This window comes from Lytechinus pictus, chromosome 3 (genome assembly GCF_037042905.1).
Source record: "Lytechinus pictus isolate F3 Inbred chromosome 3, Lp3.0, whole genome shotgun sequence".
Classification (NCBI taxonomy): Eukaryota; Metazoa; Echinodermata; class Echinoidea; order Temnopleuroida; family Toxopneustidae; genus Lytechinus; species Lytechinus pictus.
Window position 1 is genome coordinate 52,189,612 of NC_087247.1, and position 24,645 is coordinate 52,214,256.

Consider the following 24,645-nt stretch of genomic DNA (forward strand, 5'->3'; position numbering starts at 1 on the left):
TCTTCAAATGAATTTATAACAATTGAGAAACTATTTTGTTTACTTTTAGGATTCTGAGATAGTTGGTATGTGTGCAGTCTGTCAAGATGATCTGTATGGTGATCCAGATGAAAGAAAGCTAGAATGTGGACATAACTTCCACAATAAGGTTTGTATGCAGTGCAGGGATGCTATATTTCTGATTTTCTATTTTTTCAGTGTAGCAGTTTTTCCAGAATGCAACTAATTTGATACTTTAATAGTGACAAAGCATATTTGGTGCCATTTTGGGAAGATAAACATCAAGCTTAAATGCCCCTGGACCCTGCTGTGGGCTTTGCTGTGTGGCATCCCCGACAATTACGATGCAATAGGACAGTTCCATGAAAAAGAGTTTTTGTACAACTGACTCCAATTTTTGTCTTGCCTGCATATTAGAGCAAGGCTAAAGGGTAATCAAAGGGTGATCATCTTGCAAGATTTCAGGTCACATGACCAAGGTCAAAGGTCATTTAGGGTCAATGAACTTTGACCATGTTGGGGGCATCAACATTGAAATCTTAACCAAGGTTAAGTTTTGAATTGTGTCCAATATGTTATAAGATTGTGTAAGGGCTTCGTTCATGAAACCTGGACATAAGTGTAATTAAGTTTCGCTAACCATCTGACATAAGTTGCAGGTCATAAGTTCCAGGTTATAGGTCATTTAGGATCAATAAATTTCATTAAAGAATTAATTTGGTTTAATGAATGAAATGAAGTGAAATGAGGAGTAAAATGTGATGAGGAAATGTTGATTTCATAAATAATTGTAATCTAATCCTCTCAGTATTCACTTGTTTTCAGGTCTAGGATGCTGCTTTGTTCATTATAAAAAAATCAATTGAATTCATCATTTTCACATTCTGCTGGAATCATTATCCTGTTTCCTTGTATTCTTTATAGTGTATCAAGTCATGGGTGAATGAGGAAGGGACATGCCCGATCTGTCGTAAACACACTCTCTTTCCAGAAGATTTTCCCAGACTCCAGTGAAGTGCCACAGATTACAAGTCTTTTCTTTGAAAACCGTACATCAATGTATATATGTGTGCATTTTCATTCTTTTCTATAAGTGTGTCCTAGTCTTTTTGTTGCTTTATTTAACAAAGTCCTGAGAAAATACGAAACAATAAACCTTGAACTTTCACCTTGATTTTGTTATTGTTATTACACGTCAAAAATTGCCAACTCACAAAGTGTCAAATACTGCCAACTCAAAAGTGCCAAAGTATTAAGTTCAGTATAAAATATGTATGTAAATGAAGTTTTTGTGTATAGCCATTTAAATAGTTGTTGATATTGCATTAAAAAAATGGTGCAAATTCTGTATTATTTTGAGCCACGTTTTTGTTTTTTATTAGCAATATTACTTTTTTTTACAACATGAATAAAACAACTCTGCTATCTTTGAAAATCATGTTTCATATTTTGTTTTTCTATATTCAGATCAAACATGATACTCGTAGAAACAAGCATAGTATGTTTAGTTTTTTTTTTTCCTGATATGTTTCAATAAGACATTGAACTCCGACATTTCTTGGTAATGTATAGGTTTGACAAAGTTAAAATGAAAAATAATTGCATTTGCTTTGTAGAGCAGTAGGCCTACCATCATGTATGTTTTTAGATTAAGTTTAGTTTAGTGTATGGGTATTAGTTTTGATATCTTTGTTATGTAGGAATCAGATAAATATGGATGTCACATTTGGAGCTGTGTAGCTGGATGCCTTTGCTCCTGGAATAGAAAAGAAATTCTTAAATATCACTGGTCTTTGTATTTGGGCCTTAAAAATTGTGAACATTATAATTATTTTCAATGATTTGTGAAATGTAAACTTCTACAAAATGCTGTCCTGTCACATGACTGTTGTTTCTGATATTTAAATCTTAATTTCAAGTCCAATATGTTTCCAGCCACTTTTAATTGACTGACCTGGGGCCCGTTTCATTAAGAGTTACATATGTTGTAACTTTGCCATTATGGCAACTACCATGGTAATCTTGATTGCGATTGGCTGCTGAACCCTGTTACCATGGTAGTTGCCATAATGGCAAAGTTACAACAGTTTAAACTCTTTATGAAACGAGCCCCAGATAGATAATTGCTTGTCCACCCTAGCAATAAGCTTTGAATGTTTGGGTTAAAGGGAAAAGTTATGACAGAAATTTTAGTTTTAGAATAGAGTGAGAACAAGGATTTTGGATAGTATGGAGCACACAGGCTTATTCTTGACTTGATATACAGGTTTTCCATAGAGCTATTTTCTTTCAAATAAATGTCATGTGATCCAGCATTATAAATTGCGTCTAATGAAACGTCTGCACAGAGACCATCAGCGGGGAAAATTAGTATGATTATTTTAGCCCTTTGTGCTCTTTAAACTAGCAGTTGCATTTTTTAGAGAATGCATTAGAACTACATATATTTCTGTGACTCTTACAAGAATAATTTGCACCCCTTTTTATAACCTATATTTTCAGGTTGCAAGCTTATTCCATTATGTTCATTGAAATGGAGATTGTTTGAAATATGCTGAAGTAAAAAGTGAAGAGGCTGAATAAATAATGTAAATAAATAAGTCTCTCTGAAACATTCCAAAAAGGTTATGCAAAGAGACTATCAGTATTATATAAAGATATTAATTTATGTTGTAGCATGAACATGATGATCACCAGGTCGAAGTGCCAAAATACATGTAGGTGGAGATCAATTAAATGTTTTACTCTTGGTTTTGAATGTTTTTGTATTTTCAGAGAATATGTATTGCCACTAACCTAATGAATATGTGAGTTACTTTTGTGTCGTAAGCCAGTACTTGATTCACTATTTGCTTGGAGGTCTATTTCATTTTCAACTGTTGTCCTCATAATTTGATTTATTCTTATGATGTAGTAATCTGGAGAGCTCAGATCAAGCTCTCCAAAGTGGAATCCAAAGGGACTGGAAAGGAAATTGATGACATTATTTAAGAAGAAAAATATGTTTTATAGGGAGCTGGAGCTGAAATCAGTTTCAAAGGCAAAGACTTCCCATAGAAAGGTCAATTTAAAGAAATCAAGAATATTCTTACCTTATAAGGTTGAAAATTACATCAAACATAAAATGAAGAAAAAATATATCACATTTAAAATTTTGCATAATTGACAAAACAGTTTAACAAACGAATCAGCAGGTGAGCAAATGAGTGACGTCACCAACCCACTATCTTCATTTTATGAAATAGTAAAATTACATTGTATATACAGGGACACTTCCCTGGTATATACAAGAGAGGGAACAGATGTTACCAACTCGCCATTTTTTATATTTCAATTTTTTTCCAAATAATCCAAGTTGGATTGTCCCATGAACATGTGGATTGCTGTAACCTATTGTGATACAATCAAGGTTTTCCCTGTTATAACAAATTTATTTCATATGATCAAATACAGAAGAAATAGTGTATGACATCATAGGCTATCTCATTAACATATCACCTGTCTTGTGAATTAAACTGTTATGTGCAACCCCCCCAAAAAAAAATTATTAAATACCACATCTCATTTTAAAAACAATTTTTCCCTGCCTGTTCTTATCAATTTGTTGAGGGTGGATTTGATTTTAAAGTGATGAGATTGGAAAAAAAATTAACCCCTCCCTCCCAATATACATTGCATTCCTTGTTTATGAATAATTTTAGCTATGAGTATATCGATACTGTTTCCTCTGGTATTTATCATTTGACTAGATTGTGAAATATTCACCATTTATCCGCTTGTGTGCTGTCATTATATAGAAAGTTAATTGAAACTAATGTTTCTGTTAATGATGACGTAAATGGCAGTGAATGGACTGGTGACTTAAAGTATTACACCTGATATGACATTTCTGCTACAACAGTCAGTCCGCAAGCCCCTGTGTTAATGAGCAAATGAGCAAGATTTATCCCAGTCCTCTCGTGGCTGAATTCATGTCCCTGCAAAATCTCGTGAATTGTGAGACTTTCTTTCTCAAAGAATTTAACCACTTTCTTCTTGAGTAATATTGATTATTTTTGTACCATGGGCAAGAGTAAATGTTACCCTTTTATATTGGTCATTTCTTTTGAATGAAATATTTTGATAAATAAGTGAATTTTTTACCTGAAAAGATGCATCAAACAGAATTTTCTTCCTCTGTTTTCACTTGCAAATTGTGCAACATTTTGTGTTTTAGGCACCAACATTATTTATATCATCAGAAAGCTCAAACTCTATACTTTCTTACAATGTCACTCTTGATATGTGGCATCTTTTAGATGGGTCAGCAGCCAGTTATTTCCATCAAGATGCAAGACGAGATTTCTGAAATTTCTGAGTAACATAAAATCCAGAGTTCTGATTGGCTGAATACTGTTTTCAAAACAAACGGGCGCGGGTAATTTGAAGAGATTACCACATGGTGAGTGTGACCTTGCAGAGGCCCAGTGTGGGGAACATTGGAATTTGCGTGGGTGTGTGGAGTCTATAACCAATCAGAGCGCAGTATTCTTGTTTTTGAGCTGAAAAATGTACTTGGCCTATGAAAAGCTGGCTGCTGACCCATCTAAAATACATCTTCTTATAAGAATTATATCATATTAAAGCTTAGATCTTCAGCTTTATCATGATTTAAAAATCATTTGTGCCCAAACAGAAATTAAGTGTGAAAACAACAACTTTTGTTGCATGATAAAAAATATTTTGTTTCATCAAAAGTTTTTCCTATATTACAACATTCTTTTAAAAATCCAAACACATGACCTAAAAGAATGATTCTTCTTCTTTACAAAGATACCAAAAACATGAAATTTGGTCGATATTTAGAGCAGCAATGGCCGAATAAAAAGAGGGGTTTTGGTTCGCACCAAGCTCATTAACTATACAAAAACCCTCTTGTCATGAATATCACTTGGATAAAAGAAGCTACTTTTTCAGGGCTTGCGGACTGACTGTACAACTAAGGAAGTTTTGATGTTTCCAAGATTTTGTTGTGCCAGTGTTCAAAGTGTGCATGTCAAAAGTACTATTTTGCATGTTCAATCAAAGCTGAATTTTAATGGCTGAAACATTCATAAATTGTCAGTTAAGAAGGGGTTTTCACTGTCTGCTGTTCAAACTAAGAAAATAATTGAATATGATTGGCCGAGTAAATTTGTCAACTGGACAAATAAGTTTTTCATTAAGAACATTGAACTATAAAGAACCTATCAAGAGAGAGAATTACCTCATATATACATATGTATTTTTCTTTATTCCATTTCCCCTCCAAGATGATGTATATATTGGCATTAGTTTTCTTTAATGCCTTTTGATAATCCATTTGCTTAGGTTTTGTTAATCATTATGTGGAACAGTACCAAGTCATTTGCAGAAATGTGTTCAAGTATGATTGACAGAAATTTGTGTGTACTAGTGTGTGCATTTCTTCTCAGAAAAAGAAGTCTTCAATAAATCTGAATGTACTTGATTATCATGATAGGTGTCCAGCTTATTTTAAATTCAACTGGGATGTATTATTCATTATTTTTGAATAAGTTAGAATTAATGCATAAGGGATGCCAAGAACAATATTGCTGCTACACAGCCTGCAAACTCAACATACATGACTATGCTTATGGGAACTACTTGACGATGGTGGAATAGGCAGAGATGTTTTGTGATGAGATGGAATCTGAAGTTCTCATACCGGGGGGGGGGGGGGGGGGGGAGTGGATGTTAAGACTGACAGCTTGAGCAAGGTATGGGCAGGGCTCCCAATTCTCTGATTCTCTCAGGGAGACTCCTTGAAAATTGATATTTTTAGCAAAAACTGAAGATTTTCAACAATTCCCTGATTCATATATTGATTTCTTTCATTGGATTGTATGTATTCAAGAAAAATCTCCCTCGGTAAATTCTCCCTGAAAAAAGCAAATATTAAATTTGACAGCTCTGTATGGGTGGGACTGGCAAGATGTTATACAGGGAAAGATTTTCTTTGAGGATAAGGAGTGGTGTATGAGTTGTTCTAGATCATTAATACTATATGGGAGTGAAACATGGTGTTTGAGTGAAAATTTACAATTTACATTAATATAATAAGTATAGAATGTAGTACAAATTGATAGATCTTTAAACAATCAGCATTAAGGTTTGGCCAAACATGGCACAACAAATCTCAAAATTTTGTGTACTAAGTCAGTGTCCCAAAGTTCCCCTTACATAGTCATCTAAATGGTGTCATATGCACTTGTCTTTTGGACAATTTGTAATGAGATCGAAGCATATAATGCTGTTTATATTTTGTAAGTGATATATCTCGTGTTTGATAACAAAGTGTTGCTAAGCTTTGTCGTAACAAACATTCTACATCCTGAAAATTAGCATCCTTTATAGGATTGCTGAAGGTTAAACAAAGTCAGATTATAGACACACATAAGAGAAAACAGACAAAATAGAAAGATATCATATTTTTTAAATATTTGTATTAAAGGTGACTTCCAGAAAATCATTTTTTTTCTAAAATATACCAAACACTTTTCATATTATACTTGGCACGTTTAAGCACAACAAATACATTTCAATCTTAATCAATACATATGGCAGTCAATGAAATGTATAAAGAAATCTGTAATCTTTGAAGCAAATTTTAGCAATGAAAAAAAGTACAAAATATAAATTGGATTACCAAATTTATCAACTATTATGATACATACATACATTATCACTTTTTTAAAAGATATATAGTATTTTCAAAACAGCACATACAAACTATAGTGAAAACAGACTTCACGCGAATTACATAAGCTCCAACCCAATATGATTGATATTTTTATCAATCTACATTTAATAGTACATGAAACAAGTAATTTGTCCTTTTCATTCACCACTTAATATTCTCAAAACATTTGAATATATTATACATAAATTGTCTTGTTTGCTTTCATACATAATGCTCCCATCTACATGTAGATCAACAAATTTTTAAAGCATATCAATCAATGGTAAATGGCTTATGATTCATTACCATCTGTTTGATATTGAACAAAGACAGTTTTTAATATGCAGAGAGTAGATGTTTAAAAAGAAAGAAATACAGATCTAATATAATGCAAACAAAATAAGGAAAAGAAGATCACAGAGAGCTAATCTTTCATATTGACTGATATTAGGCTATAACAATACTCGATAGTCGTATGGAATATTAAGGTCTCACTTAAAGTACTCCATCAAATCTGTCTTTTGGTTTACCATGGAGTGAGGTCCAAGAGTTTACCAGAGACAAATGAAATGATTTTCTTTCTTATTAGCACATGAATTTGACCAATTTAGAGTATGGCATGGGATGATGGTATCTAAGCCTTAGAGTCTTGATTAGGTTCCTTGATTTGAATAGTGTTATCACCATCCGCCTTATAGAGGGCATTATCAAAACCAACGCTGCCTGGGACATCGCTGGTACCGTTCATCTTCATTGATAGAGAGCCTTGCTTGGACCGTATGAAGAATACGATCAGAGCGATACCACAGACGATGATGATTGCTGCGATGATGATACCAACGATAGCTCCAATTGGTAGACCTTGAACTGTGAATGAGTGCATGACAGGAAGGTAAGATTGTTATCAATTTTCTCAAACACATCTCGCTTATGGTGATGTATAAAATAATCGTTTTCATCAAATATGGAACAAATTATCATTTAGCTATTGTGTAAACAAATTGAATCATTGTGTCATCAACTTCCTTCCTACTTCTTTAAAATTGAAATGAGCTGAAAAGCCCTGAGTAGACGAATGATTCAATGTTTTTACCACTTGTAAGTATGTAAGTATGTGTAAATACAGTGCCATGAGCTTTCAGATCTGATATTCATGACTTTATTAGATTATGTTATAATTCTGTTAAATTATGATGGCTGGCTGATAAGATGGCCAGTTTCAGTGTAATTCAGAAATATATTAGTGCACAGAAGTAAAGTGAAATAATGCATATTCTAATAAAAGCAAGATTTCCTCAATATGAACAAGAGAGGGTATGTTCCCCCCCCCCAAAAAAAAAAATAATAATAATAATAATGTATTCAATTGATTTACTTACTGTCAGGTATTAGTTGCTCTGTATAAAAAGAAAATGGGAAAACAAAGATGAAAAGGGAAAAATTCAATTCAATTATAAATAATATTCTATAGGTATTTAAACTATGTAATGTACAGTTCAGGCAACAATGTTACTATGATGACAAGCTGCTTTAAACATTCAATTGATGTTACAATTCAACTGAGCTTACAATTAATGTCTAGTTTTGAGCAAGGCCTTGTCATTACGTATGTAGCTAACAAGTTATGACTGAAAGCATAATACTTGTGCATTATTATTTTTTTTTTACAAATTCATTTGCCTAACTCTGTTTCTTTCATCTAATTATAGTAAATAGACATTGATATCACATTTCTGTGGATGGTGCACATTTACAGTGACATGTACGATGACAATTCAAATCCATGTTTCTTTCAACTTCTGCTCTGATTTTTTTTTCCTTACAGTCATAAAGGTAATGATGACAGAGCATGCATTTTCCACTTTTCATGTTACCATGGAGACAATGATTGATTAACTCACCTCCTCCAATCTTAGGCTGTTCACACACATATCCCTGCTCATTTAGACAATCCACATCATTCCATTTACCAGTACTAAGATACATCTCTACACAGTCCTCATAGCCAGGTTGGGTAGCAAATGATGGTTCTCCATTATTCCAATTGGTGTAATCCACAGGGGTGGCATCTTCCCATTCAAATCCACCTGCAGGGGTGGATTCAATTACTTATTTCATATGTCATACTTGTAGAAAATTATATCTTTACTGAGACCTTCTTTAAGCATAAATATGCCATCTTACGAAATATATATATATTTTTTTTCAAACTGATCTTACCTAACCCCCCCCCCCCCAGCTGCAATATAATTTGTCATTTACTAAGCATGTAATTTTAAGCATCAATCCGACTTCAGTTTGCTCCTTTTACTTTACAAAGGTACATCACCAAAGCCCCTTTGTTGATGAATAATGGCTTCACTGGCTTTCCATAGCTGAGATTGTTTATTATAATCAATCGCAAATCAAAGACAGGGTCCAGGACTCTATTGCATTCAATATTTACAGACTTTCATCCCTCCCAACCACATCGCTTTACCAATGAAATTGAAGATTGTAATGGCAACCATCAAACCCCAGGATTATTTGGATTTGAATATAACTCTCAACATGCAACAATGCAGTACTCAGGGTGGGCAGGGGGGGGGGGGGGAGAGGGGAGGCACTTTGCATAATACTGAATGATATACCTGAATCTCCCCTTCTAAGACCAGACCAGATGTCTACCCTTCCACCAGTCATCAAGTCTCTGATAATCTCCATCTCCTGTCTGGTATGGATGCTTGCCAATGACCCATTTATTTGGTCACACTTAAACTGAGCTTCAGGCCAAGACATACGGTCATTGTCTTGAGCAAATACTTTATAACAACCATCGTGGTAAGCAGTCCAATCATCAGGGCAGTAGCCAGGCATTTCAGGGTGTTCTGTTGGTGTAGTGACTGTAGATGGTAGACAGACAGATAGAAATGAAGATGATAATTCAATAAATTGATATATGGATAGATAAGATAGTTAGAGAGATATGAATATAAAACTAAATCACGTATTGAAGCCAACAGCAAAAATCAATATACCATGTACATTTACACATTCTCAATAATAAATATGATGTACTTTCAAATTCCTTATAATTAAATTAAATAAAAAAATGTTTAATCAAGAGAATAGAACTTTTCAACAAAGACCAGAGTTAGGAAATTAGCATTGATTATTACAAATATTGTACTTGTGCACATACAGTACTTTATTGTACAAATATTAAAGCAATATTGGCTGGCCTCGGGGCGATACGACATTTATCGCCCAAACTAGATTTATATCGGCAGAGTCGTAGACGAGGGTGATATCAATTTAGTGAGGGCGATATATGTCCTTTCGCCCCCAGGCCAGTCAATATTGCTATTGTTAACCAAATCAGACATCTAGAGCAAAAATTGTTAAAATTTAGATATTTTAGAGTTTAAGAATGAGAATTTAGTTTGCCATGTTGAGCAGACTGGGCCTCTGAATGTTACCATTGTGACGTAATTGAAATGACGCGTCCCTGGCCTAGGGACGCAGTATCCAGCATTGTCTCAAGTTGATTAATATTGTGACGTATAGCACTGCGCGGTTCAAGGACGCGTACAAAAAGGCGTAGAATACCTGGATGTTAGCTCTGCCTTATTGCGCGCTACATTTCCACGCATTTTTTCATTGACTTTCCTGAGCGGGCAATAAATTGGGCCCGTGGATAAACAATTGAAAATTTATTGACCAGCCATTTGATCCCAGTCTTAAGCAGGCAACAATGTGTATCAAAGTTGACCTGCTCAGATGTCTGATACGGTTAATAGTATACTTTATTAGTCCCTCAACATATTGCATAACTTGTTCTTACTAAGACTGTATTTGCATAGAGGTTTGAAGAGTCCTTGACAGTTAGTATCATCCCAGCCTCCTGCAGGTAATAACGTTACACATCCTTCTCCTGGAGCAGCACTAGGTTCACTTGGACCCCAAGCAGTAAACCAAACAGGCCAAGAATCCATCCATTTATACTCTCCACTTACCTAGATAGAAAGTCAATCAAAACAAGAATTCAGCTTACAGTTAAAGATACTCATGATTGATACAAACTAAATGTTATTCAATTTCTTCTTTTTTCAATAAGGGTAGTTGTGATAAGTGCTGTGCTCTATTGCTTGGTTTAACAGGGACCCAAAGCCAAGAACTAAACAGGCTTGTCATCAATCCATGTATATTGACCACTCTCTCAAGTCAAACAAATTAATAGCTAGTTTATCTGGTTTTATTAGTGGCCGCAAATGGATTGATATGTAGCCAACAACTATATATCAGGGGCCCTGTTTCATAAAACTTGTTATAATCTTTGCCATAATGGTTAAAACCTACTGAGAGAAACCTTTTCAATCTGATTAGAAATTGTGCATTTGTTATTACAGCAAGTCTTTATGAAACAGCACCCAGATCCCTTCTGATTGAGGGACTAGTAACATGTAGAAGTATACCATGGTAACCTATCAAACATGTTAAATGTATGGGTCAAACCAGATTGTTCAAGGGCCATTTTTGGGAGGAACATTTCCAATTTATGTTTTTTATTGAGATAAATGGCCTTCATGCGCACTTTTACAAAGAAATATACAAATATACTAATCACAGACTAAATAATAAACAGTATAATTTCAAAATTATACCTCATGTATTGGGTTGTTCACCCATTAGATTGAAACACTATGTGAAAACCAACCTTTCTCTACAAAGTGATTACTGACAACTCCCCAATCTATGTTGGATCATACCAATGTTACAAAAGGCACAGAGAATTTGCTTTAATATACATCTGTTTTAAGTTTATATTCAGTATTGAACATGATAATGAAATCCCTGTCCACACTCACCGCATAGAAACCGATCCACAGGGGATCACCACCAGAAGTATGGGACATGGTCTCAACAAATGCCTCCTCATACCAGCTATTCACACTACTCAGAGATACATCACTACCTAGGGCCTTACATGCCCCCTGAGCCTCAGAAAATACATAGGGACGATCAAGAACCTGGTAACAGGCTGTATCATACTGTGTGAAACCATCCCGACAATTGTTGGGTTCATCAGTTGGCGCTTGCCCGTTAGGATCTGTGGACAAATTACATGAATGGTTGAAGAACCATGATGATGTGCTGAAAGAATTTTTTCATGGGATATGATGCTCTATCTTGTGTATTAGTTTATTTTGTAGAAATTACTTGTAATTTGCCATTATGACTTGATTATTATCAGGTGAAATACAAAGGGACACAAAAAGTTCTTTCTGAATGGAAAATCTTAAGAAAAATCAAATTGAGAATTTCATAGTCGACATGTTAATTATAATATTCCTCTTTTTTGAAGATTCAGGATTGAAAATTTCTTACCTAATACTCCCTGACATATGAAGCCTAACTTTGCATCACAGGTGAGGTCATTCCATTTACCAGCCGAAGTTTCAATTGCTATCATCTCTGTACAATCCTCCTAAATGAATACCGGTAAACATAAAAATCAGTCAATATGTGACCGATAAACAGTTCTATTCCTTGTGTATATTTGGAATATATATGTTATGACAATCAGTCCAAATACTGTCTCCTTCACATCCTGACTATCTATAAATTCCCCAACTGAAAAATGTCAAAGGAAAGATAATACAATATTATGTTATTGCATTGTTGTTGGTTTTTTACTCCATCAAACATAATCATAGGGGTCAATCAGTTACACTTAAATAATAGTACAATTAAAGCAAACCGTAAGTTATAGGCAAAAGAGAAGTAAATTCCCTTCGGGGGATTTTAAACATAAACTTGCAACATAACTACCAATGTGTCCCAACAAGTCTTTAATAAACAAAATATATAAACAAACCATACAAAATAAAAATAAAAATTACTAATCATTACTAAATATATACAAATATAATTAAGCCTTCTGTGGCAAATTGTTTATCAAATCCAGAAACAAGTTTTGATCAATATAATTAAGAAAAAAAAAGATAACTTACACCAGAGCCATAATTATTTGGTTCTCCAGAGTTCCAGTAGGTGTAGTCTACAGATGAACCATCAGTCCAGAAAAATCGTCCACTAATAATAGAATCACTTAGTCCTAGCCACATCGCAGTATTAGTCCCAATCAACTTGGATGTCAGGAATGCTGTATTAAAAGAAAAAACTTCTTCATTTAGTAACAAAAACACTGCTCAGAAACCTGTTAGAACTAACTGTTATTGCTTGAAAAAAATTAACCATTACTGGTTCACACATGTCCGATGAAACAACCCTAATAATATATTTGTAGAGCTCTGTGATTATCTCAAGTGGTTCTTATCAATTATTGAATGAATTTTCAGTTTATTAACACTTAAATGAATACCAGTTACTAATACTAGATTCTATGATGAACTTAGTCTCCCTCAATAGAATAGTATCAATTAAATAGCTTCGAGAGCTTATTATACCTTGATCGTGATGTTAGCATTTATCATTCAGTACCCAGTGAGCTGAATACAACAAGAACCACAAATATATCTGCCCATTCAATGACATTTCTTTATAAGATGTAAACAGTAGCTTATAATATTTAACCAGTTTATGATCCATATTGTATTTCATACACACCCTGTAATTCATGGTTGTGAATGGTAACCAGGTTAGTGTTGGTAATGGCCTTACAGGTATCCCTTGCTTCAAACCAGCTCATACGTTGATTAGGATCATCAACACCATATATCTTATAGCACCTGTTGTCAAATCTAATCCATCCAGGTTGGCAATTACCAATAGGAGGGTTCGTTGGTGGGTAGGTGACAGGACCAATGTTTCCAAACGGCTTGCGACAGACAAAGACAGTCTCTTTGGCACAATTAGCATCATTCCATGACCCAGCTAGCAATGATAGAGATTTTTATAAAAATCAATATAAATAGGAAACCATGCTGACTTCATAATCTTTCTAACATAAAAAAGTGAGTTGTTTTTATCAAAGAGGTAAAGAAAGTGCATTTTTCACAAAATTTTGCATAAAATTCTCAAGAAACACAGGAAACACATTTAATAGAAGAGCTGAGAATGATAGAAATGCTGATTCTCCCAGGTGTTGGAATATCAGCCCAAAATATGTACAATACCCCAATTCTCCCTATACTTACACCATTACAAAAATCATTAAACCACTGTTACATTTTTATGCAGATTAATAACCGTTTTACAAACAAGACATATAAAAATAAGACTTTTTAACAAGAGGGAACTGTGAAAAGACTTCCCATAACAACAATGTCCATACAGTTTTTGAATAATCCCACTTTCTATGCTCCATTGGACCTCAGGCCAATGAAAGTCATATCATATTTACAAAGATTTTGGAGCCCTACCTATCTCTTTCATATACACTGAGCTCTGTTTGCTAACTCTATTGACAAAATTCTTCTCTATAGATGCTTGTCTACATTAATGTTGATTCATTATCAATTACCTGGGTAATAAAATTCAGCACACTGCTCTTCTCCATTGTAATCATTAGGTTCACCATCAGCCCAACTAGTATAGTCAACTGCTGTCCTATCACTCCAACTAAATTGGATAAGAATACAAGATATAGATAATACAGTAAGTGGCTACCTTTCAAAAGGACAAATCATTTTTTTTTAAAGAGAAAGGGGAGTGTATGTGTTCACTGACCCACACTGACAACCAAAGAATAACACATATACTTGATATTGGGCTTCAGAACAGTACCTGAGGAGACTATGTATGCTCTTTTTTTTTGGTGTACCTGTTGATTTGTGACTTGTCTTTTGTGCATAAGGCACAAATTATGTTTGAAGTTATGATTAACAACCCAGTGTTTTTGTATCTGTTTGTAATACTTTGTGTAATTTCTTTCTTCTCTTTTTTCCATTGTCTGGCAATTAGCCTAATCATCTGGCCCTTATATAACCAGCTAGAGGCTGAATTCAAATTGCCTTAAGGACATAAATCTTTGGTTTTTGTGAACATTCTACATGAAAATTACTAACATTCAATTGAATTCTGAATATTGAAATCTGAAAACTGACAATTTAAATTGCACTTTACATTTAATGGTAAATGTGTAATAGAGCACAAAATATTTTAAGTAGGGTACTTAAAAATATTGATGAAATATATTTTTGTTTACAATGTATATATTTAGTGATTACTATTAATTTTGTTTAATATTCATTTTTGACCGATAGTGGGGACCTAGAGTAGCCAAGGAGACAATGTATGTTTTGTTTCAATTTATTGTCTGCCTATAACACAAATTGTGATTAACATCTCTGTGCTTTGATATCTTTTATATGTGTTTGTAACTTTCTTCCTTCTCTTTTTTTCATTGTCTGGCAATTAGCATAATGCTCTGGCCTCTGATAATGCCAGCTAGTGACTGAATTCAAATTGCATCAAGGACATAAATCATTGTTTTGTGTCAACATTCTACGTGGAAAAAACCAACGGTTGAATCCATTGTAGATCACATCGAGCAATGTTCGCATTGAAACAATATACGCGTTCTCTGAGTCAAGATGACACCGATTAGGACATGCACGAGTTGATTTCGTAAAAAGGATTCATTTGGCATCCAAATAAACATAGTCATTATCAACAGTTCTCACTAGCTCCTGATTCGTCAGAATTTTGGGAGTATATAGAACAGCAGCTCTATATTAGTCTCCTGCCATCATTGTGAAATTCATATCATATAAATCAAAACAACAGAGGATCAAACATTGGATAAGTTGAAAGGCTCTGGCAAAATAGTAGTTGAGGACTTAACAAAAAAGAATGCTGATCTCCTGACTCAGACTTCTCGCCATTAATACGTTGCATCTTCCTGGATATCTCATGGTCACATTGTCACCATACTCAAAAGAGAGCAGAAAACCCAACAAACAAGTAATCAGAAATCACAGTGATCTCAACAAACTTTGATCTGCTTGCTTCTTGCCAAATGAGATTTTGACATGTATTGACTCTTCAATTGTACTCATATCAAACATTTTCTCTCTTTTTTTAGATCAATTGTTTTACATTATTACATTTTGAATTGATCCCTGACGGTTTAAAACATGGATGGCTAAATAATCCTTAAGTTTTTAAATTGTATTTATTTAAAATTTTGTGCTATTGGTATCACTGTAACTTGGCTAAAACAAACTGATTCTGATTATCAGATTGACAGTTATTCGTTTGTAGGTAATTCCTGTCAAGGATGTAGAGGGGTTGGGGTGGGAGCTTTTATTCAGAATAATTTTGAACGAATAATGATGAAGTATCAATATGACTAAAAATGGAAGAACATAATGATCATATTAAAAAAGGACAAAATGACATCCAATATTCTCAAGATAGACACATGGAATACATCCCACCACTGCCACCTAAAGACACAATGCTAATACACATGTCTTGCTATATTCTACACATGAGACTGAGATGTAGAATGGAGAGGACTAAGAACAGATTATTGATCAGAGCAAAGAAAGATTTCAGATATTATCATAAAAACAACAAAATATCATCTTATAGCAGAACTCTCTCATTATACCATGGCACTGGACTTACGTGAATACTCCTTCTGTTGTGTACTCTCTTAGGCCTATCCATGGATGATCAAATCCTCCCACTGTCCCAAATCGTAACATCTGCAAAGTGAATTGATATTGAAACATAATGACAATGGACTATTAATTTGCATTGAACTGGATTTAAGTGAATTAATAACAAATTTGCATACATGATACTTAAAATGCTCAACAACTGTCAAATTGTGTTATCATAAGTTCAGAAATTTGTTATCATCTCATTGAAGAGTAAGAAATTGTTTTTCAATCATGAACATTCAAAATGTAATAATAATACCTGAATAGTATATTATAATGTCATTCTGAAACAATGACTTTGTTTTAGCATTAAAGAAAAAAATAGAGAATTTGTGAAGTATAAAAATAAATTTAAACAAAGAATATGATATCAAAATAATCTTACATATGAGTTTAGGAAGTCATTTTCCTCTTGATTGTGTATAGAGACCAGGTATCCACCACTCTGCATGCAGTACTCATTAGCATTCATCCAACTCTTCTTGCCAGCATCTAAGCTTAATCCCTGACTGAAGAAGTAACAGTAGTTGTTTGGGGGAAACAGGATCCAGTCTTGGCTGCTTGGACAAGGGGGATCTGATAGTACAAAATAATGGGATAGAGATTTCATTGAATCCGTATAATATATAAAATGATATTTCACTGAACATTCACTGCGTACTATCGACTGGTCTGTGACATGTTCAAGTCTAATAGTAGAAGTTGTTGTGCATATTTTTTTTATTCAACAATCAAAATTTATATAAATTTTAATAATTGAAAATCAATTTATACTTGATGTTGCATGGATCAGACCCAAAATCAATTACAAAGTAGCAATCAATTTCAAGATTTATAATTGATTCTCAGACCTAACATTGACTTGCAATTGATTGAAAGATTCTTACAAGTCCTATAAGGCATTAATCATCATTCCAGATCTCTAATCGAAGGGTGTACAGCTATAATTCATGGTTCTTAACATTTAAATTAATCAAACCACTGACAAAGATACTAAGCAATAATCTATCTATGATATCAGAACATGGAGGGGCAATAAGAACTTACATGGTGTGATAGTTGGAGGAGCCATTGTTGTATAAGTTGGCACTACTCCTGTATTGTTAAAAAGGAAATAAAATAGAAAGAGGGGGAGGGGATGAGAGAGAGGGGAGGGGGACGTGCAGAGGCAAAATAATTAAAGGATTTTTAAAAATTTCACTGGCATATGAGCAAATTCCCAAATAAGTAGGGATCTTTACAATGAAACAAAGATACTCAGCAAGATACATATAAAGGAACTTATTAAAGGAGAATGAAACCCAAAATGTAATACCACATAATATCATTGATAAGTAAATGATAATCAAAATGAATCCACTTATACCCAAATCCGATTTCCCAGAGTGGAGTACCACCTCTTCAAAGTTGGGCTTCTTCACGTTCAAAGTCTCTAAATGGAGATCGCCATTGTTGCGAGGTTCATTCAAAATCGTGACGTCAGCGACGTACAACTGCTCTCGGTACTAACTTCCATGTGCAGCTAGTCACAGGCTGAAACCAACCCCGAGTTTGCATAATATAGATACTTTTTTACAAGATATGAATATAATATACACATAAAACACTTTAAATAATTATCAAAAAGCTATTCAAATTATTTTATGGTTTAAAACACAAATTGATGAGTTTTGATGAAAATGTTTACACATTTATTTACGATATCCAAATTGGCAAATTTGACAAAGCTAAATTTGTTCGTAGACAGTACAGCCACCCACTCATCACACGTATTGCGAGGTTAGTATATAGCTAGCACCGTGAACCGCGTTTTTCAGTGGATTTCTATCTAGTGGGTCGCGCGTGCTGGGATCTTCCTTCTGGTGTCCACGACACACGACTTCCATGGCTTGATTTTTCTGTGCGCGGCAGCATGTAATGAACACTTGAGTGCCGACCGCCGGCCCCTGAACCGAGTGATCGTGTTGACTTTTATGTTGGAAGTTTGGTTGTTTATCCCGTTTGAATATCGTTAAATTGTTAATTGTGCTATATTTCAATATATCTAACGTTGTTTATTATTTGTTACCGTCGATTTAAGTATTATCGGACGTTTGTATTGAAATAGAACTTAGTTAGAAGGCCTGAGAGCCTACGACTTCGAGCCCCAATACTCGGCCGAAGAAATCGGTAAAATGCTCGCTACGAACAACATCATTCCTCTTGAATTTGGAAGAATTGTAGTTTTTTTCCACCTTTAGTGCAGCCAATCATTTTTAAAGAGATTTCTGGCCTCTTCTGCGGATCAGGAATTTGGCAAAAGCTGCATTTTGTGCCCCTTACTGACCTATTTTCGGCAGCCAGATCCACTCTGGCCCATGTATTTTATGCTAGCAATCAAAGGCGAGTGCCGAGGTCGGACACCGAGTTGTACGTCGCTGACGTCACAACCCCCCACAGAGCTATAGGGAGGATGAGCAAAATGGCGATCTCCACGGGTCTTTCAAAATCAAAATATTGATAACTTTGACTTGGCATATCATGGGAAATAGGAAACCGTTCTGCCTCATTTTAATTTTATTTTAATCAGTGAAATGTAATCAGTCTATGACCAGATAATAAATCTATCCTTTCATTTTCCTTTAACTATCAGAAACATTAAATTGAGCCATACTCTAGATCAAATTAATGTCAGTGAAACAAATCAATAATATTTTCTTTAAATAATGTTTCAACTACAATTTTTTAAGAAAAATGAGGAACCAAGGATGTTTATTCACAACAATAAAAAAAAAAATCAGATTTACATCCCCCCCCCCCCCGTTAAATATGTAGATCCAAAGAGGCACAATGCTAACAGTCAAACATGATTAACGTTGACAAATCTTGACAACCATGTTCAGTAAACACATACAAACACCCATTGACATTCATCACATAATCCACACTGATGGATATTATTTTTCTACTCTCCAATCCCTCAAGCTTTCCTGCAAAGGAAATCTCTCATTTCATCCTTACCTTGAGGTAATGCAGAGGAATGACAGCTATTTCAATGTGAAAACAGTCAGTCACCCTTCAGGAATATTTCAAATATATACCTAAAAAGATTTTTAAATGCTATACATGAACTTGTACATCAACTACAAATATCACAATATTACTTGTATGATATTAAGGACGTTCCACAGTTATGTTTGTGCGCATTATGATCTGCGCATAGTTTACACTCTGCGCGCTGACGTCACAATGGATGAACAGGTGATTAAGTAAGCTGCGGGTATGTGCTGATTTTTCTCATCATCTGCACTCTAACTGCAGATCCGATGCGTTATTTCATGAAGCTAAAAAATTGAATTATTCCATGGACCATTCAAAAAAAGATTCTCTACAATTTCAAAATACTTTACTCTGCAGTGCTGTCAAGAATCACGAATATTACCCCGAGTTAGAATAAATGGTAGAGTGGTTTGATTTTTTTCTTCACATAGATACAAAGCATTCGGCGCATTTTGGGTGTTTAAAAAAGCACATTTGCTCTAATAAAAATACTGATAGTTTAAAAACAAGCACATGAACCCCTATTTTTTAATGTTTGTTCCTCTTAGATATACCTTCCTCTACAACTCTACAAATTTTGGTGAAAATGACATGGATTTTGAATAAAGTGCAGCATTTATTGTACTTTTGTAGTTTGTTACTGAAATTTCACATTTTTTAGATTGGGATTTTGTTATCTCTTACGCCATTTTTAAGAACTGACAGTGCTGTTAAACTTAAAATTGCAAACAAATAGCACTATAAATATATTCTCCATTCTAACGATACAATTATTAATTCTCTTGCGAAATTTGATGACTTTTTCATGTATTTTGACTGAGTAATACAGGTTTAAAGTCATTGTAGTAATCTTGGGCGGTCTAAAAATGCCAAATTCTTTTGAATGCGCAATTCTTAAGAACATCAATTTGGGTGAACTTTTAAGTTCTATAGCAAAAAATCAAGCACATGGACCTATGTTAATTTTTGCATTTTTCGAATATTAAGGTTCTAAAGTATCTATGTGCAAAGTTTGGTGAAAATGACATGGATTTCACTTTAACTGTGGAACGTCCTTAAGTGGGCAACACATGTGTGAATTGTGTTAAAATTATTTGTCCTTCAAATTGTTTACATATAATCCATGTAAGGAAAGTGTTCTTACTAAAGCATGCATTAATGCATTTCTATTAATCTATTTTCAAATGATATAATTCAAATATCAATATATTTCTACATGATATCATTCAATAATTATATCACTTCAAATTCTTGTTATTCCATTACTGCAAACAGATGACATTAATATGCACTAGCAGAAATATGGTACATCACAGGAAACTCTACATTTTCCTTGCAAATTTTCAAATTTCCCATGCATTACTAAATTGCATGACGGTGTTGATATGTGAGATGATACCCACTAGGATAAGTACTAATGAAAGGAATTGACAGACACAAGAAAAACAAAACCAGACGTGACTTGGGAATGATAACAGATTTTGAAGGTAAACAAGATTTTTAGTATGCTGATTTTAAGGACGGTTGCACACACAATTCCTTGCTTTTAAATGGAACTTTAAAAGATCAAACACAAGTCTCAAATGTGTTCTTCTGGCTGGTCAAATATCATATTTCTTTTGTGTTAGGAGTTTTTCAAATTTGCAATGGACTTGAGAGACCATTCTGAACCAAATAAAGAATTTAAATTGTTTTTGTTTGAATACAGTTATTCATTCATTATTCATCTTGACTAGTTTAAAGTTCTAATATACAATAGATTAATCAGATATTTTAATTGTCCATAATGCAATCAGATACAAATGGAAATTCAATTTGTTCACACAAAATGATTTAGAATAATATAATAAACCTATACCTTTGAAGATTTCTCTGATGGCTATCAACCAATGAAAGAACGGCTGCTATTGTCTGAACAGGTAAAATGGTTCATTCAATTATTTCCAGGTTGTTTGCAATACAGAAATCAGATATGGTACTGGTGTCTGACCACAATAATTCTAGAGCAATTTGGCAATTTTGTTGTCAAAGGAGTTTCAATAATTTGCTATGAAAGTCAACCTAACTGTGTACAATGTTATAAGTTGTTAGATTCCATATTACCTTTTATCATTATCAAGCATCCTACGGATGACAATACTAGGCTATATTTCAGTTTCTATTTAAATTTCACATGATAAAAGTTCAAACTTAATATAAATGTGCAAAATTGTGCTCTATTTTAGTATTTTAAGTCAATAGACATATGGCCTTACAGCATTTCTAGTCAATGAAGTAGTCAACCTTGTTGATGATGAAGAGGTAACAACTTTGGTAATTAAGACCTGTATTTCAACAAATTCGAGTTCCATGCATAATTGTTTTTCAGAGACTGGAGGGTCAAGAATAAGTTGTGGTTGAATCGAGTACAAGTTACAACATCAAGCAATGAGCTTATTTGAGTTCCAATGAAATCATTTTCCTTATAGTCAACTTATCAAAGTTGCCGAAGTTGAATCCATGAAGGGAGTTGATGTTGCCGCTAAATGGATGACCATCAGAGTGTTTCCAACATAATTTTCATGAGCTCAATCAATAGTAGAATTTTTTACTGCTGATAAACCAGTATTCACCGAAGTAGCAGCAATATTTGACTGTATTTGAGTTTCGAGAATTTTTAAAGCCTTATATTTAGCCTGCCTCAGGAATTTGTAAGCTAGTGAAGGAATGCTTAAAGATGTAGCCACATCATCCTCTCTTTGTGTTTTTAAGTAGAGTTTTGCATAGTTCTGGACAATGTCATTCGTGGACGTTGCAGCCGATTGAGCAAGTGCCAAAGACACTAATACATCATTAGGCTTTATTTGTGTTTCAAACAATGAGATCTCATTATATTCCTCTTGTATTGATGTTGAAGCAGCCAATGAGGTGCTGTAGGATGAAGCTTTGGTCAAACCTGAGGTAGTTTGAATCTGTGTCTCCTGACAGTGCACCAATGAAAGTAACATTAAAATGGCAAATTGTTTCAATAGCCAACTCATTATGCATCCTAGGGACATTCTGAATTCCTTGTAAGTTTCCACTGCTCATTGCAATACAAGCTATCAATCCAGAAATTCTTTACAGAAGTAAAATTCTTGTTGATCTGCTTCCTAACATGAGTCTCAAGGTATTGAAATGAGTTTGAAGTAGTTTTTAAAACACCAGCAATGACAGAACTGAGCTCATAATGCATCAGACACTAATAATTAGCTTAACTGGATCACTTGCTGATATATGTTTACACTGCACTAATTACTTTAAATAATAGTAGTATCCTGCCAAGATGGGACTGATGTATCATCTTCTTGACGAAAGTGGATGTGTATGTTTTTTAAAGCTAGACACTTGATGAGTATAATTTTTTCATACAATTTGTCCTTGGCAAACAGGAAACTCGATGCATGTGAAAAAACTATGTCAAGGACGACCAAATCTGATTTTAAATATCTTCCTCACTAATGATCTGTCTCATTCAATATCACTATGAAACATTCGAAACCACTGAAGAAGACATTATTGGTGTCCACTTATGTCATTTGATCACTCCCTGAAATCACCAGGAAAAGTCAGGATGGTAAATTCTGCAATTCCAATTAAATCATTAAAGTCAAGAGTCAATGATGAAGAAGAAATCACAATGTGATAGACATATATAAACCATCTTTGTGCATATTTTGGTATCTAAATGGTAGTCCAGATCAACATTACAAGCTTCGTTCTCTGATTCATAAGTTGCTCAGATCAGGTTATTGGTGACAGACATACTTCTTCCTCTTTTCCAGTACAATCTAGAGTATAGTAACATGGATGACACTTAATTGCACAACCAATGTTTGAGCATAAGAGTTAATAACCAAAACAAAGTAGCCATTATCTTTTCAGGAATCAGAAAGAACTGTGTCAAAAAACTGTAGACCGATCAGTTCCCCACAGCTGTTTGCTTGAATTAATCAAGAAACATTCAATTAAAGCTCTGCAATGTCCAGGATGCCTGTCATCCAAGGAGACTGTGGTCACCGTACGCTCCAGGAAGGGGGACAGGGGGCAATCAAATCCAAATTTAGAAAGAGCAACATGTGCATCATCTATTACGTTTTCCTCAGCTGTGATATTCCTTGATCTCACAGAGAATGAGTGTGTTCTGATTTCTTCTTTCCCCAGTTTAACTTGGCACAAGTTTCCGATTCAAAGGTTGTAATAAAGAGTGCATAGCTGAAATGCTATTGTTGCATATTAATTACACTGCATTAATCACTCCTAAAACAATTACTCTAACATCACATGCCTCTTTTCATAAATGAGCCAAGTTAAAACATGTGTTTTACACTGCATTTCCAGTTGATGAACTGTTTATTATACAATCTCTGAATCTAAATATGTATTTAATGGGCTTATAATATCATTAAGAGGACACTGAATCTAATAAAATGGGCAAGTTCTTAATTTTCACAAAAAATATTCTATTGATGAACATTCATATAGCAAGCTGTCAGAACACAATCGTAAAATTTGAATGTTAACAATAACCCAATGTTATTTACATGAATTAATCTGTGACAATTAGCTGAAAACAGGCTTTGTAATACCAGGGCCTTGTAAACATTATGGTTATGGTGAATGTGAAAATGTAGATAAATCTTATTCCTGATAGATCAATAAATATCATTATCATTTTCCAAATATCCCACTCATTCCATATCTCAATATAAATTCTTTCTCTCTTTTTTTCTCCATTACACCAGATGAAAATTGCTAGCAAGCAAGTTCTGAATTAAATGGATAGAACTTTTAAAAAAAATTGCAGAAATCTAATTTGAGATTGAACGAGAAATTATTAATGATGTTCTGGTTTCGATTTTTAATATTCTTTTTTTTCTTTCTTTTTAAATCTTATACACTAGTAATGTGTAAGAACATTACAGACAGTATTATTGACCTTACAAAATCCCCTTGAAATGACAAAAATACTTGATTTTCATTAATAAAATATATTTCTCTTAATAAGATCAGGGAAGGAAGATTTGAAATAATTATAATAACGAAGAAATAATGTCAAATGCTCTTGTTCATGAAATTTCTAATTTAGCTGTTGAATACATCAAAATACACAGACAATTTGACAGGAAGCAGACATTTCATCTAACTTTCTACGTGAAAGGAAGGGTAATTACAAACGTCCCTCGAGATAAACTTGAAATACAAAACTGAAATAGATTACTCATGCAGAATACCACTAAATTATTCCTTTAA

At 34.0% G+C, this 24,645-nt stretch overlaps 2 protein-coding genes across 2 annotated transcripts in view; one reads left to right on the forward strand and one right to left on the reverse strand.

The window, feature by feature from the left end:
• The window catches only part of LOC129257042 (uncharacterized), a 44,457-nt gene extending 40,881 nt beyond the window's left edge, over positions 1–3,576 (forward strand). The window contains exons 20-21 of the mRNA XM_064097344.1: positions 50–148; positions 925–3,576. Of these exons, the coding sequence (XP_063953414.1) occupies positions 50–148; positions 925–1,014 (189 nt within the window). The 3' untranslated portion in view covers positions 1,015–3,576. The remainder of the gene's footprint in view (positions 1–49; positions 149–924) is intronic.
• Positions 3,577–6,273: 2,697 nt separating this feature from the next.
• The window catches only part of LOC129257041 (macrophage mannose receptor 1-like), a 79,807-nt gene continuing 61,435 nt past the window's right edge, over positions 6,274–24,645 (reverse strand). The window contains exons 29-41 of the mRNA XM_064097345.1: positions 17,383–17,430; positions 16,721–16,911; positions 16,298–16,377; positions 14,187–14,284; positions 13,331–13,597; positions 12,715–12,866; positions 12,089–12,188; positions 11,569–11,810; positions 10,545–10,716; positions 9,352–9,603; positions 8,623–8,808; positions 8,101–8,118; positions 6,274–7,588 (exon numbers count right to left, since the gene is read on the reverse strand). Coding sequence (XP_063953415.1) covers positions 7,356–7,588; positions 8,101–8,118; positions 8,623–8,808; positions 9,352–9,603; positions 10,545–10,716; positions 11,569–11,810; positions 12,089–12,188; positions 12,715–12,866; positions 13,331–13,597; positions 14,187–14,284; positions 16,298–16,377; positions 16,721–16,911; positions 17,383–17,430 — 2,039 coding nt within the window. The 3' untranslated portion in view covers positions 6,274–7,355. The remainder of the gene's footprint in view (positions 7,589–8,100; positions 8,119–8,622; positions 8,809–9,351; positions 9,604–10,544; positions 10,717–11,568; positions 11,811–12,088; positions 12,189–12,714; positions 12,867–13,330; positions 13,598–14,186; positions 14,285–16,297; positions 16,378–16,720; positions 16,912–17,382; positions 17,431–24,645) is intronic.